At 34.6% G+C, this 15,311-nt stretch overlaps 1 protein-coding gene across 7 annotated transcripts; it reads right to left on the reverse strand.

The window, feature by feature from the left end:
- Positions 1-238: 238 nt before the first annotated feature.
- Positions 239-12,015, reverse strand: LOC117412389 (EF-hand calcium-binding domain-containing protein 14-like). Of its 7 annotated transcripts, none has more exons than XM_059031865.1 (11): positions 11,898-12,015; positions 11,161-11,410; positions 10,660-10,808; positions 8,557-8,702; positions 7,820-7,927; positions 6,358-6,462; positions 5,194-5,292; positions 4,113-4,292; positions 2,861-3,344; positions 2,191-2,280; positions 239-1,767 (listed from the first exon to the last, which is right to left on the reverse strand). In XM_059031865.1, the coding sequence occupies exons 2-11, from the start codon at positions 11,331-11,333 to the stop codon at positions 1,754-1,756; spliced, it is 1,548 nt and encodes a 515-aa protein (XP_058887848.1). In that variant the 5' UTR covers positions 11,334-11,410; positions 11,898-12,015; the 3' UTR covers positions 239-1,753. The 7 variants fall into 7 exon arrangements, with proteins under 7 accessions (XP_058887848.1, XP_058887847.1, XP_033876657.1 ...); XM_059031864.1 differs by lacking the exon at positions 11,898-12,015 and adding an exon at positions 11,786-11,865; XM_034020766.3 differs by lacking the exon at positions 11,898-12,015 and having other exon boundaries at positions 7,829-7,927; positions 11,161-11,779.
- Between the last annotated feature and the right edge of the window lie 3,296 nt (positions 12,016-15,311).

The raw sequence follows: 15,311 nt of genomic DNA on the forward strand, positions 1-15,311 counted from the left end.
AGAAATGTGTAAATAAATAAACTGTGTCTGCATTTAAATATGGGAGTATTTCCTTAGTTTCAGGAAAGTATTTTGAAACACGATCCAAACTTATGTTGATTAAATATTTGTAACATAACATGTCAATGAATAATCTGTATATGTACATAAAATGTTATGCTCTATTCAAAGAATTTACAAAAAAGAAAATGATGGTGTAAGAGTTTATGTACTTTTTTTATCTGTAAATAAAAGACAATTTTAAAAATCACATTTATTTTTTGATAAATTAGATGTTTAATCATGTTACATGATTTGAAACATGCATAACACATGTTCATAAAGTTTCTTCCACTTATAATATACAGTGCTGGAAACATTTTATACAGAACATTTCAAAATAGATTTAAGTATAATACAGAAAGCAGGTTTAAAACTATTTACACAGCACACTGTAATAAAGGCTATGTTGTTTTAACACATTGTTCCCAAGAAGAAAGCAACACATTCTCAGAGAGTTTTTGGGACAGTGCTCAGTGCATAGTACATTTCTAACTCCCATTTACATTGCACACCCAGAATCTGCATCTTGTGTGAACTATGTTTTTTTTACATACAAAATCAGCCCGTCCATTTACACCCTTTTAAATCATTGCTTAAAACGTTTACTTATGTACAGAAAATGTCTGAAATGTTGTATTGCTAAATTACTATTTAACTGTTAAAATACTTATTTTACCTAGTATGCTTTAATTTATAGCCCTTCTACCTCTGACTTGAAAGCCACTGTAATGTGAGAAGTAGATTCAATAACCAAGGTCTTCCCTTGAATGCAGCAATAATGTACACAAGCTTTACTTACCAAATCAATAAGTAAGAAGCAGATATGCCAATTGTAAACTTTGTATTTGTATAATTGAAGACAACAGAGAATCAAGTATCATGGTTGTAACACAGAACCCTACGCAACCCCTATGCAACACCTATGTGTTTTGTTAATGGTTACAAAACATCACTTGGTGACTGAGGTTACTTAAGTGTTTCTTTGTTTTCCAATAGTTGAAATCCTTAAAGTAACAAATTGCCACAGATGCCTCCATTACAGAGGAGATTGACGAGAGGTCTCAGGTTAAGGCAAATACTTGCATAACTAAAAGAGATGGTCAGCATAAATGTAAGAGTTCACAGAATGTAATTTAATCTATGATAAGGAATAAAGCAATTTAAAAACTGCCACCTTTTCAGTTTCAGGATTTAACATGGTACTACTCGGTCATTGGGTGCAGCTGTGGAATTTAACTACAAATTCAATGGCACCCCTCCCCTCACTTATTAATTATGGGCTGAATAGTAATTGTGGAATGTGTTATGAATCCACTTCTTACTGGTTTCAAGTTAAAATGTAAGATTTAGAATCTGCAAGTCCTTTAAATACTGGATTGCTTTATGTAACTGTTTGTTTCTTAGACATATACATTCATTTAATCTATGCAATACACCAAATACAATTTACAGCTGTCAGAGATCTCCAAATAGTTTTAAAATGACAAATACAGACCATGCAGGACAGCATACACGTTACATTGTGGACAGGTTAATTACAAATTAAAAGTGCAACATTCGCAAAGTCTTATGTTTCCAGAAGTTCCAGAATGATTCCAGTAATGCTTAATTTCCTGCAATGTACTTTATATCCTTAAATATTGAAGCTCCTTCACCTCTGGGGTTGATGATTCAAAGTATTTCTTCAGAGTATCATACCTGACCTCTGGAACTAATCCTCCAAGTCTGCATTAAAAATATATACATATAATATGCATAGCAGAAAAAAGGCAGTATTATTTTCTTGTATTATGGGTATTTCTGCTATTAAAATATATATAATGTGCTTTGGTAAAACTATATATATCACTTATAGAATGGAGGCCATCTACAGTTCATAAGCAAAAGCAACTTCCTTTAATTTTTTTAGCTCTTGCATTTAGAAGTTGGAAAAAACATACAAGAAGGGACCTGTTTTTGACAGCTGTAGTCTGTCACTATTGGTAAACACTCTGCTTTATTGATCAGTCACTAATTTGATGAAAATGAATTATTTAAAAAAATGTATATATTATCTATCTATATCTCTCTCTCTAGAAACAGTAAATATGGTAAATAATTCTCTTTTAGTATGTAAAAGTTTTCTTGACAAAAATATAAAATTCGTACCTTTTAAACTCTCTCTCGAGGCAGCACGTGACATATACCTTGGAAATCTGGTTGGTTTTGATGTTGAATATAAACGATGCCCACCTGTAACTAACAATAATTAAAAATAAAATAAATAAATAGATTGTATCAATCCACTATCCTAAGAAAATGAGACAAGAATACTTCTGAAAAGGTCAAAAAGAAAAAGGTTATGTTAAATGGAAATATGTATTAAATTAAGATTATTTAAATATTCTGTTATTATGCTGCCATCTTGTGGACCGCTCAGCAATAACACTTTATATGGGACTGGTCCTCCAAGGATTTGCAAATTAGAGTGAAATCTGTGATGCATCATAATCTGTAGGTTTTGGCATGTAAACTGAGTGGGGGTATTTGACCCTTAGGCCAAACATTTGCTAAAGATGTTTTCCCTACACAGTAGAAGCAGCATATAGCGAAATTAATGTTCGTGGCATTCAATTAAGGACAGAGGACATGCAAATTAAAATACCAAAACTGTGAAATAAAATAAAACTAAGTACACAGGAGGTAGCAACAGTACTCATCATGCTTTGTCTCAGGGTATTTTTTGTTTTACCTTTTGTCAAAGTCGATCTACCTGATTTGTAGTATTTTTGAAAATCTTTTGATCGAGTATTTAAAAATGTATTTATTTTGTTTTTACCATTATCAGAATTTGCAGGAAGATCTTCACTCTCTTGTTTACTGTGATCCAAATTCTTAGGGAGGTTTTCACTTTTCATGTTCTCGGCTCTTTTATTATTATTCCCAGGAAGGTCTTTAGAATTATCTGAATTCTTAGGAGAGTCTTCATTCTCCAGTTTAGCAGAATCAGAGTTTGCTGGGAGGTCTTTATGCTCGGTTATTTCACCATTACCAGAATTCTTGACTACGTCTCTTTCCAGTTTCCCATTATCTGGATTCTTAGGGAAGTCTTCACTGTTGGTTTTTTGACTGTGCTCAGAAATGATGGGGACCTCTTTGCTTTCTGTTTTTTTACCATTCTTTTGAAAAAGGTGCTCACTTTCTGGGTCACCATGCACAGAATCCTCATGGAGTTGTTCACTGTCTGGTTTACTTGTCAAGGCATTTATCAGCAGAAGTTTCTCTCTCAGCTCAGCGACCTGGTGATCATCGGTTTCAGAGTCCTCAGTAAAAAAGAAAATTAAAATGTGAGCATGAAGAAGTTTTGTATCACCCAATAGAATTAACTCATTTTGCTTCATAAAGCTGAATAAAACCTGCTGAATAATGTTACTTTAACATATTGAATTATATACCACTTTGTAGTCTTCTATATACAACAAAAAACTGAAAATCTAACATGAAATATACTACACTACTATTTTTGCTTTCGGTACACTCTTGCAATATGATTTTGTAGTTTCTTTGATTACATGATGTTAAATAAAAGATCTAACTTTTGTTCATATAGTTTATTTTTTACTATTATTATTATTACTATTACTATTACTATTGTTATTGTTATTATTATTATTATATATTTTTTAAATTAATGTCTCAATCCTTAAATTCTAGGTAATGCAAAATGTTTGGCCATAGCTATACACAGGGACAAAACTAGCATCAGGTGGACACAGTAAGAACAAAAATTATGTTTAACACATAGCTCTAACCACAAAAAAACCTGTACATTTCAAACATGTTGTACTTATTTCTAAATATATTTTTTAAGATTGATAAAGTTTACCCAAGTATTATTAACAAGGAAAAAAAAAAAGTAAGATGACTTGCTAGCGACATGCACGGATGGGAAAAAAGGACCATGTCAAATAAAAAGTACTGCCAAAGGAAATCTACAATGGCTTTATAATTACTAGTTTATGAAACTCATATATCGTGTTTCACAGTCACATCTTTTGCAAAAAGGACAATGTAAAACACACCATACTCACGTTATGCTTTGGTGGTCTGCTAATGTTTAAGACGAAAACATCATTTTCTAATGAAAAGATTCTCTGAGTGATGTTGTGTACTGTTGAATTAATGTCACTAATCTTTTGATCATTCTGTGTTTGGTAAATCACATGCGAAGCATTCAACTCATTAATAGCATCATGTAGATGAAGGACATCCTGTAGAAGAAAGGAAACACATAGAATTACTTAGATGGTATTAGATAAATCAAGAAAATGTTTTGTATAAACTAATGCTTTAATAGAAAAAAAGAGGTGATTTTTTTAAATAACATGCATGGTGAAGTAAACTGAAGTTAACCCTTTGCTGCCAAGTGTAATATATTTGACATTGAGAAAATAGGTATTAAATAGGAATGGGAACATTCACAGGACAGTAAAGGGTTAATGTTAATATTTAAAACTATTTTTTGTAAAGTCTAATGCAGTCTAACCTGGATTGAAGTGGGAGTTGTACACCACTAGGTTAAAAGAAAGAGACTCAGCGGTAGAAAAGTTAAAGATTAAAGTTATTTTCTTGTATACAAATGAGTACTGCTTTGAAGTACTCAACTATCAGAGGAAATTATCAAATTTTCAACCCCACTGGGGACTGGGTCAACTCTGACCAGGTGTGGCAGTGCAATGAAGGCAATAAATCAATGGCAAATAAAATCTGCATCAAATAAGAAATGGTATCCCATAGAACAATGTCATGACCATTAATCATCATCTGTAAACATAAAGTAAAATATATAGATCTGCATGAACACCACCAGTAATGGAATTGTATTAGATACAGCAGTGGCAGCTTTGTAAAACTGGCACGAGAGGGTTCATTTTTCTAGTACAATACCCATGATCAAACTTGACTGTGGTAATCACACAATACAGCTGTGTACAAAGTATGAAGCTAATATCTAAAAGCGTTAGGTCGCTTTATCCTTTTACATATTCTCCAAAATATTTTTATAAAGCCTTCCTGAATATATTTTGAAAGAGCTCATTCATTTTCTAGGGGTTTCTAATTTCCAATTTAAAAAGTCTTTATGGAGCCAACTGTAATTAAGACCTACTGTACCTGTTTGAAAATGACACATGATGTACAATTGCTGGATGCCGGTACTGCTGAGGATACAGATGACCGATGTGGTTCTTTTATTTTATCTTGTTTTTCAACCTATTGCAATGCAAAGAACAATAAAGAAGGCAATTTTTATTTTTTATTTTTTACATCTCATGTATGAAAGATACACACATTACAGTAAAATAATTTTTTAGTCCAGTCCTGTCACAAGATTAAAACTGACACATTGAAAACATATAGGTTACTAAGAAGTCAATAACTCCAACTTACAGCAGTAAAGTGTGGTTGGGTGGCGTGGTGACTTCCCCACCTATCTTACCAGGTGGGGCCCTGGTAAGATAGGAGGGCTATTTATATTTTAGTTTTTTTGCACGTACAAAGTAGGGGGCTAGTGACAAATGGATTTGTTTTCTATTTAAAAGGACACGATAAGGTGATACGTGGCGACTGTTAATCTGCTGGGGACCAGGTAAGGGGAGGGGGTAGTGGCGAGTGTTTTTATTATTTGAAAGGAAAGGATAGGAGGGTGAATGGCGACTATGTCTGCTGGGGCAAGACAAGAGAGGGGTTGCACGTACAAAGGTTGGAATGTAGTAGCAAGTGTTTTTTTTTTTTTTTTTTTTTTAAAAAGGACATGATTGAGGGTGAGTAGCGACAGTAAGTCTGCTGGGGGCACGGTAACAGTTGGGGAGGAGTGGAAGATAGAAACCTATAAAAAGGTATGCAAGGTGTGTTAGACTATTAGTGACAATAGCAAGAACACGTAATTTATCCAAAGAGGACATGCTATGGATTCCTGATAAAGCTCAAAGTGGTGTTGAAAGTGTTGACTCTAACACTGACCTGTATTTTTAGACATGTTTTTTGTCTGCTGAAAAACAGCTTTTACTGAAAAAGACAGTATCTGTGTATTACACCGAACCCAGGTAATGTGCCTGGTCAATAAAAACACTCCATGAATAAGCGATGCCCAGCAATAAAGACTGAGAATTTGAATATACATTCCATGAAACAAATTGAAGATGAACACAGAGGCCATGATTCATGCATCCCTGCTGGTGGGGTACAAAACTGAATTTCACAAGACTATTAAAGAACCACAATATACTATCATGATTGCAGATCTCTTACAGTGCTTCACGTAAAAGATTAACTTACCTCATTTTTCTGAATTGAGTCAACAATTTTCTTGTCCAAAGAAGTTTGCATAGTTTCTACATCATGCTGAACACTTGTTAATGTGCTCCCAATAGTGGCGACACTCTGAAAAGAATGTACATTTTTATGCAATTTCAAATAATCATATTTTGCTTTCCCGAATATAAATAAAAACAATGTATTGTTTGCACCTACTGTATGCTATATATTGGGAATCACAACTCTGTACAACATTTTATTTTACTTTGTATTTAGAAGTTCCAGAGTTTGTTTTTGACTTCTGACACAACTTTAAAAAGAATGTTGCCTGCCTGTAGTAAATGTTTTATGCCAAAGGGGTTTTGTTAAATAAAGGCAATGTTGTTTAAAAGCACATGTTATATAACTCTCCATGGTCCAATTTGATTTCACATTTAAATCACACGGCTTGATGCTGTTTTACAGCATCAGAAAAAGATAAAAGGGAAATGGATGGCACTTTCATTATTTGAGACAGAACTGAATAAAGTGGTTAAGGTTTATAGTCTTAATATCGATACACTTGCCAGCAATTGCTTTGCTCCACTAAAGTGTAGCTGCACAGCTAGCTATAAGTCACAAAGGGGTCTATTCATAAGGGTTAACGCCTGTCAAAATGAGAAAACACGAGAGTACATGATCGGATTTCGTCCACAGCTGCCTATTTAACCGCAGTTACTATTCATAGGAGATAATTGAGAGGCGTCATTAAGCCCCAACGATTTTCATCTATGAAGGCATGTTTTAAACGAATTGAGATAATGAACGCTGGGTGCGGTGGAGTCTAAACTAACGACAGCATCAAAATGACATTGTCAAAAAAGTTATATGACCGTATTTAAAAAAAAAAAAAAACAGAAAAAAACCAGACACAAGCTGTTACAGCTTTTTTTTATTAAACTGTGCTTGTATAAAAGTTAATGCCTCTGTGATGAACACTGCCTAATTTTTTTTTTTTTTTCAAAGTAATGCTGTATCTGTGTTAAGCTGAAATTAGAATTTAAATAATTGATTTACAAATGTTTTTCATTTAACTGCATATGTCTTGCAAAGCAAAGGAACATTAACAATTATGGTAATTTAAATAACCTGAATATGATCGCATCCTACAGTATATAAATCACATACCATACCGGCACGCTGTTAATAACACGCTGGGTGCTGCTGTCAGTAGATTCCATTTGTTTATGTTCCCCAACAGCTAACAACGGAATTGGGCAAATGTTTATAGAGCTGATGATGTCATCAAAAGGAGACGGATTTCGGGAGTGAACGAATATATACCCATTAATAAATTGCTTGGTGACAGTTGCCTGTCTGCACAGATCATTTTATGAATATCGATATGGAGTTTAACAAAATTCAATTACCTATGACAGTTGGCAAGTACTTTTATGAATAGACGCTTAAGAAGCTAAAAGGTACATTTTGTACTGCAACGTACAGCACTTACTTTCTGAAGTTCCTCCACTTTGGTTGGTAGATTTATCAAGTCAGAAGCTGATTTTATATTTGCTTTCAGGTGACTGACAGCAGAATCAAGTAAGATAATCTAAATGGAAAAAGCAATACTGGTATTAATATAAGTTCTGTAAGAAAACTCTTAAGAGAAATTAAAGGCACTGTTGCAGAGGCGAGTATTTTTAACATGCGGTTGACAGATTACATTTACAATTAGGTATGCTTAAAATTCAAAGGTAGAGCACAGCACACTGTCACAATAAAGAATCAAGACGTGCAGTTAACATATTTAATGGCTGGTGAAATACAATTCAAAGCTGTTGCAGTATGCCCACTGTTTTGTCATTCCAAATCTTTTCACAAAACAAATATGAAACTTTAAAGCTGCAGTGTCGTGATGAGGTGAAAATCGCTAAAATAAAGTTGCTACATTTAAATATATAAACACGTGACATTTTCGGTCCACTAAAATAAAAGGCTTTACATAATCTCTGCAAATAAGAAATTGCAGGGTCCAGTGTGAAAACACAACACGAAATAATCAATTAACATCCAAAGTAGCACCACAGGATTAAAAAGTTCAATACAAAAATAAATGGTGTATTGTGGCCTTTCAGGAAGACTGCAGCTTGACTAAAATACCATAGATGTGTTAAATGGTACTTTGTTAAAGGACCTTTACATAATGAGTCTATGTACTGTATTTCAAGCTTTATCTACCTGTTTATTTATTTCTGTCATATTTGTCCACATTTTATTTAGACCTTTGCTTCCACTTTCCATATTTTCAAGTAGCTTCTGTTTTTCAAGCAGATCCTCACTGAGCTTTGAAATCTCGTGTGATGATATCTTTTGGCTGGACTCCACTGAAACAAACAAACAAACAAACAAAAAAAAAACTAGCACAGTATACCGTTTTCAGTAAATGCAAAAAAAAAAAAAAGTATTGTAATACTACTACTTCTTAATTATAAAACAGCAGCATGTTAATGTATTGCCTCAAACGTATACCCCAATTTAAACAGCTTTTTTTGTATTTTGTTCGACGAGTTTACACGTGCATACCACTTTGTCATTTTGTATTAAACAATGCCATAACATTTCAACACTTATTTTAATTCCTTTGTTCATTTTACAAAAATACACATTTTCTATATTAATTCATTTAGGCTAACCAAGTATAATGGTATCCAAAAGAAATTGAATTATTTGACATCCCTAGCCCTGATTCCTACTGCTTTTGAGCTCCTCTAAACACAGCTCTGCAGGTATTCTTTATAGTGATAAATAATAAATTTTAATGTTGTCAACTGATACCCCTAAATTGTTACTGTTCAATACATGGATTGATTTTAAGTGCTTCTAGCAACAAGCATTATCTTATTACTCCATCACTCTCTTATAGATCGCTCAGAGCAGAGAGAGAGTCTTGACTTTGTGGTATGCAAAGCAAAGGCAAATCCTAAGTGACAGACCGCTTATGTCTGTGCTACTGCATAAAGCCAGTACCTAAATCACAACTGAAACCCACAAATCTAAATAAACCCAGCCTGAAAATGTTCCATAACACCAAGACAACAAACTGTGATGGATCTGTCAGATCACAAATACAACTATAAAAAGGCTTAGCCCTACTTAAGTGTGTAAGCAAAACACATATTGCTGTTAATATGGGGTCCAACTTGAACCGCAACAGTATATGAGTCTATTTTACTTTCAAAAGAACAAAAAATGGGACAGACCAATCACTGCTAGCAAATAAAAGCTGCCACTATCCATCTTATTTCAGATAATTAGAGTGGCTGGCATGTCATGACATGATAAATGTAAAATTCCCCAATTAAAAAATGGTATTAACAATGGTTCGAGTTCAGATAATTAGAGTTCAAACTGAAGTGCAAAATTACTTTAGAAGCATTTTTTTTTTTTACTAAGTTCCCTCTATTACCCTTGGCTAGGTGTGGAAGGTACAGTAGGAACAGAACCTGCTGCTGATGATTTCTGTCTTCAGTCACTGCTGTATAAGGGATAATAATAATAATAATAATAATAATAATAATAATAATAATAATAATAATAATAATAATAATAACTGTTTGTTCCCAAAATTACCACTGTACTTGGAATTAATTGAAATTGGTTAATGTGTGATCTCACTTATTTTCCAGAAGGAATGATATTGGCATGATTAAATACTCTTCCGAGCTCATCAAAATGTCTCACATTTTCCAAGTAACTATTCTGTGGCACAGACATATTTCAGTTTTCTACTGAAATCTGCCAGTTAAGTAAAGAATACATTAATAATAAAGTGATTTCTCAATGGAGGGTTTGGGTGCCACTCGTCATGTATGCAGAATATTTCCTAGGCTGGCATGGATCTTGCAACCTAAGAATACTGTAGGCCTATATGTGACATGTCTGTGATCCCCGATTGTTTGTACTTTGTCCCACTTCAGGTAAAGTAGCATGACCAAGTCATGTAATACAGTGTTGGCTAGTATTAATTAACTATTACAAATGGTGTGTTATCTATACTTACTTAAAAAATGCACAACAAGATTTACCAGGGATGGAAATAAGACTCCCATTGCATTTGATCCATTCCTGGGTTTATTATGAGTTTAATAAGACACACCTGCGCTTGTTACCTATAAAGTGGGGCTAATCAAGCTTGCAATAAAACCTGGAATAGGTGAAACTGCTATGCAATCATTTCTATCGCTGTTTATATAATTATTTTATTAGCTATATAACCCCTATAGGTATAGTATATGGTAACTGACCATTTTAATCTAAAATAATTGAGTGATTAATTCTTACTTGTTCGAATCTTTTCCTTCATAGCATCAAGGTCCTCTTTGAGGGCTATCTGCATCCATATCAAGCCACAGCATGCTACCACACATGCTACAAGAACGATGAATGCACACAAAGGATAACACACTTTACAGCACTGTGTGTAGCCTCCCCTGTTAAAAGAAATAGCACACCATGTATCCATCCAAAAAGTACTGTAATTATACATACAAGTTGCTATGGTTTAACAGTTAAACTCAAACATGCTGTGTTTATTGTGCTGTATACCAGCACAGTAAAAGCTGTTATTGTATTGTTTCAGACGTATTTATTAGTACTTTAAATGGCTGGAATAATAAATGGCTGGGATAGGTTAAAATGTATTTCACACAAATCAAGGCTTGTCACATTAGAGTGATGTCAGTGACTTAAAAGTGAACGAAACTACATCAGAGATTACAAAGAGATACCGTGTGAAATGCTTAACAAAAAATGTAATTCTGCATAGCTATTATTAATACTCACTTGAACCCCGAGCTTCCCAGGGTGTTAAATTCATCCTCATCGGAACTGGACTCGGAATCGGAATCAGGGGGCTCTGTTCTTAGCAATCTGTGTCCTGATCCTTTCTTGGTTTTTTTCCTCTTACTGTCACCGCCGAGCCCAATCAAAGCGTCCAGTTCCTTTCGTTTCTTCATTTTCTTCTGCGGTGTCAGGCCCCCTGCCGAACCCGACTTATAACCAATATCCAGCGTTTTGTTATCCAGCTTGAGCGCTTTTTATTTTTACACATAAACAGACAAAATATTTCTTAGAATGTATACTTCAGGGGGAAGGTGCGATTTTACTTAAGTAACTACAGCGTACCAATACTGACAATTCCCTCTTCAAATGTTAAACAAGCAAAGTACCGTTTTATCTCTAAATTGTTAGATTAAAACTGTCACCATTTCATTCCTCTGGTCTCGAGATTATTTCTAATTCCTTTAAATTTGAAACGTCAACTATAAGTATTTATTATCAACAAAATATCACAACAATGACTACTGTTTTAAACAGCTTCATTTCCCTAGCAGCTGACAGGACAACCTTCCAACAAGCCGTCATCTGATTGGCGTAACATACGGTAACTTGTCATCGTGTTACTTACGTCATTGAAGACTAATACAGTTTATTTTAAAGGGCCATACTAACTTCAACGTTACTGCAATAAAAACAATTGTTAATAAAGATTCCCAAGACTTAATATGTTTCCGTCTTACCCTATTGAATTTGACTGCTAACTTATAAGGCTCTAAATGGCTTGGCCCCAAATTACATCTCTGATTTGTTAACGAGGTACATTCCCACACCTAACGTGTAACCTACGCTCTGTGAATTCGGATTCCAAGGCTAAACTTCGTTCTATGGGTGACAGGGCTTTTTGCTGTTATGCGCCTAGACTTTGGAATAACCTTCCGCAGGTGATCAAGGACGCTAATACTGTTGAAGCTTTTAAAAAAACAACTAAAAACGCATCTCTATATACATGCATTTCATCGTGGTTAGGCTTATGTCATTGTGCAATGTTTTATTTTATAATCTGTGGCAGTTTTAACTATATGATTGTGTATTTGTTGTTGTTATAGTGTTATTGTTCAGCGCTTTGAGATGCTTGCATTATTTTATACTACAACTACGACTACTACTACGACTAATAATAATAATAATAATAATAATAATAATAATAATAATAATAATAATAATAATAAAAGCATGAGTTACAGCACACACGTGTTGCTATACACTGTGCTAATTATTTAGATTGATATTTGGGAGGTAATGTGTTTCAACAAAATTACTTAGTCAAAGGGAACTGATATCTGTTATTAGCTGTTGTGTCTTTTTTTTCTTACTGTACTTAATGTATTATGCATTGTTTTTTACTGTATCATGTAAAGCGCTTTGTGATGGTAGTCCACTATGAAATAAAGATTGATTGATTATATATATATATATATATATATATATATATATATATATATATATATATATATATATATATATATATATATATATGTTGTAAATTAAGTGTTAAATGTTTACAGTAGGTTACAGAAAGCTCTCAGTTTGCATGCCTTTATAATCTGTTTCAGATTCACTTCCTATGCCATTTCACATCAGCAACACGTGATTACTAGGGGATGGTTGTGATAATGTCAATGCTAATACAATTTTTTTTTAAAATTTTGAAACTATACTCTTTAAAAACTATACTCAGAAAACTAGCATGCATGGATCATTAATACATTCTGGATCATGGCGAATAAAATATTTGGTTTCTACATTAGTCATATATATATATATATATATATATATATATATATATATATATATATATATATATATATATATATATATACTGTGCCTATAGAAAGTCTACCCCCTTGAACTTTTTTCACATTTTGTTGTGTCAGTGCCTCAGAGTTTCATGCATTAAAATGAGGATTTTTTCCACTTAGCTACACACCATACTCCACACTGTTAAGGTGAAAAAAGTTTTTATTGAGAAAAAAATTATATATTAAAAATACAAAACTGAAAGATCATAATTGGATAAGTCTCCACCCCTCTGAGTTAATACTTGGTGGAAGTACCTTTGGCAGCAATTACAGCTGTGAGTCTGTTGGGATAGGTCTCTACCAACTTTGCACACCTAGATTTGGCAATATTTGACCATTCTTCTTTACAAAACTGTTCAAGCTCTGTCAAGTTCCTTGGGGAGCGTTAATGGACAGCAATCTTCAAGTCATGCCACAAATTTTCGATTGGATTTAGGTAGGGGCTCTGACTGGGCCACTCAAGGACATTTACCTTTTTATTCCTTAGGCTGTGTGGTTTGGGTCGTTGTCATGCTGAAAGGTGAACTTCCGACCCAGTTTCAGCTTTCTTGCAGAGGGCAGCAGGTTTTCCTCAAGGACTTCTCTGTACTTTGCTCCATTCATTTTCCCTTCTATCCTGACAAGCGCCCCAGTCCCTGCCGATGAGAAACATCCCCATAACATGATGCTGCCACCACCATGCTTCACAGTAGGGATGGTGTTCTTTGGGTGCATTTAGGCCAAAAAGTTCAATTTTAGTTTAGCTACAATCTCCTGAGTGTTTTTTTTTTTTTTGCATACTTCAAACGGGATTCAAGGTGGGCTTTTAATGACTTCCTTCTTGACATCCTACCATACAGGCCAGATTTGTTGAGTGCTTGGGATATTGTTGTCACATGCACACTTTGACCAGTCTTGGCCATAAAAGCCTGTAGCTCTTGCAAAGTTGCCATTGGCCTCTTGGTAGCCTCTCTGATCAGTCTCCTTCTTGCTCTGTCATCCAGTTTGGAGGGACAGCCTGATCTAGGCAGGGTCTTGGTGGTGCCATACACCTTCCACTTCTTGATAATCGTCTTGACTGTGCTCCAAGGGATATTCAAAGCCTTTGATCTTTTTTTATACCCATCACCTGATCTGTGCCTTTCAACAACTTTGTCCCGGAGTTCTTTTGAAAGCGCCTTGGTGCTCATGTTTGAGTCTTTGCTTTGAAATGCACTATCCAGCAGAGGGAACCTACAGGAACTGCTGAATGTATCCTGAAATCCCGTGAATTACTACAATTTAACAGAGGTGGATGCCACTTAACTTGGTGTTTGATTTTGAAGGCGATTGGTTACACCTGAGCTAATTTGGGACTGCTATTACAAGAGGGGTGGACACTTATCCAATCAAGCTATTTCAGTTTTTATTTTTAATTTTCTACAAATTTCTAGAATATTTTTTTCACTTGGAAGATGTGGGGTAGGATGTGTAGATAAATGAAAAAAAACTATTTTAATGCATTTTAATTCCAGGCTATAAGGCCACAAAAGGTGAAAATACTTCAGGTTGTTGTGCATCCTTAGAAATCAATACATTTTATCTAGCTAATGCAGTTTTATAATTATGACTTGTCAAAAGAAGTTGATCTTTTGGCACAACTTGCCCAGGTTAGGGGTAAATTGAGCATGTGTACGGGGTAAGTTGACCCCCAGTGGGGGTAAAATGTGCCACTTCTCCACACTTCTGTACCGAATAAAATGTAATCACACCATTTTGTGAAACAATGGTTACACAATTAGTATTGTGGTTACACAACTTTTAACATTTTTTTATCCTTTCAATACTTTGACTAGGCCCTATCCAACATGCCACTTGTCCAGGTTGCAAGGGAAGACAAACTGTCTCCATTCTGGCTGTTCCACCAACCGAGATATGGGCAGTTTCTTTTTATCACATCCTTTTTTGGGAAGGTGCCTTCATCCAGAGTGTGAAACAACATAACGTCTGTTTACTTCAACATTATAACGTGGTAACAGTAGGCTAACTCTTATTTCAACAGGGTAACAGTAATTACACAACTTTTATTATGGTTAGACAACTTTTCATTGATTTTTATCCGGTTGAGAAGGCCCTACTCAACATGCCACTTGTCCAGGTTGCAGGGGAAGATGAACTGTTTCTCCTTTCTGGCTGTTCCACCAACTGTAAGAGGTCTTGGCAGTTTTTTAATCACACCCCTTCTTGGGAAGGATCCCTCATCCATTGGTTTGAATTTGAAAGTTGGCTGAACAAGCCCAGGAGTCATCCGGCCTCTTCTCAGGAATTTTGCTTCAA

The sequence above is a fragment of the Acipenser ruthenus genome, chromosome 10 (assembly GCF_902713425.1).
Source record: "Acipenser ruthenus chromosome 10, fAciRut3.2 maternal haplotype, whole genome shotgun sequence".
NCBI classification, from domain to species: Eukaryota; Metazoa; Chordata; class Actinopteri; order Acipenseriformes; family Acipenseridae; genus Acipenser; species Acipenser ruthenus.

Coding starts and splice junctions, on each gene's coding strand:
- LOC117412389 (XM_059031865.1), bottom strand. CDS start 11,333: ATGAAGAAACGAAAGGAACTGGACGCTTTGATTGGGCTCGGCGGTGAC. Junction 10,809..11,160: donor CTGGGAAGCTCGGGGTTCAA/GTGAGTATTAAT, acceptor TTCTTTTAACAG/GGGAGGCTACACACAGTGCT. Junction 6,463..7,819: donor AACTTCAGAAAGTAAGTGCT/GTACGTTGCAGT, acceptor CATTCTTTTCAG/AGTGTCGCCACTATTGGGAG.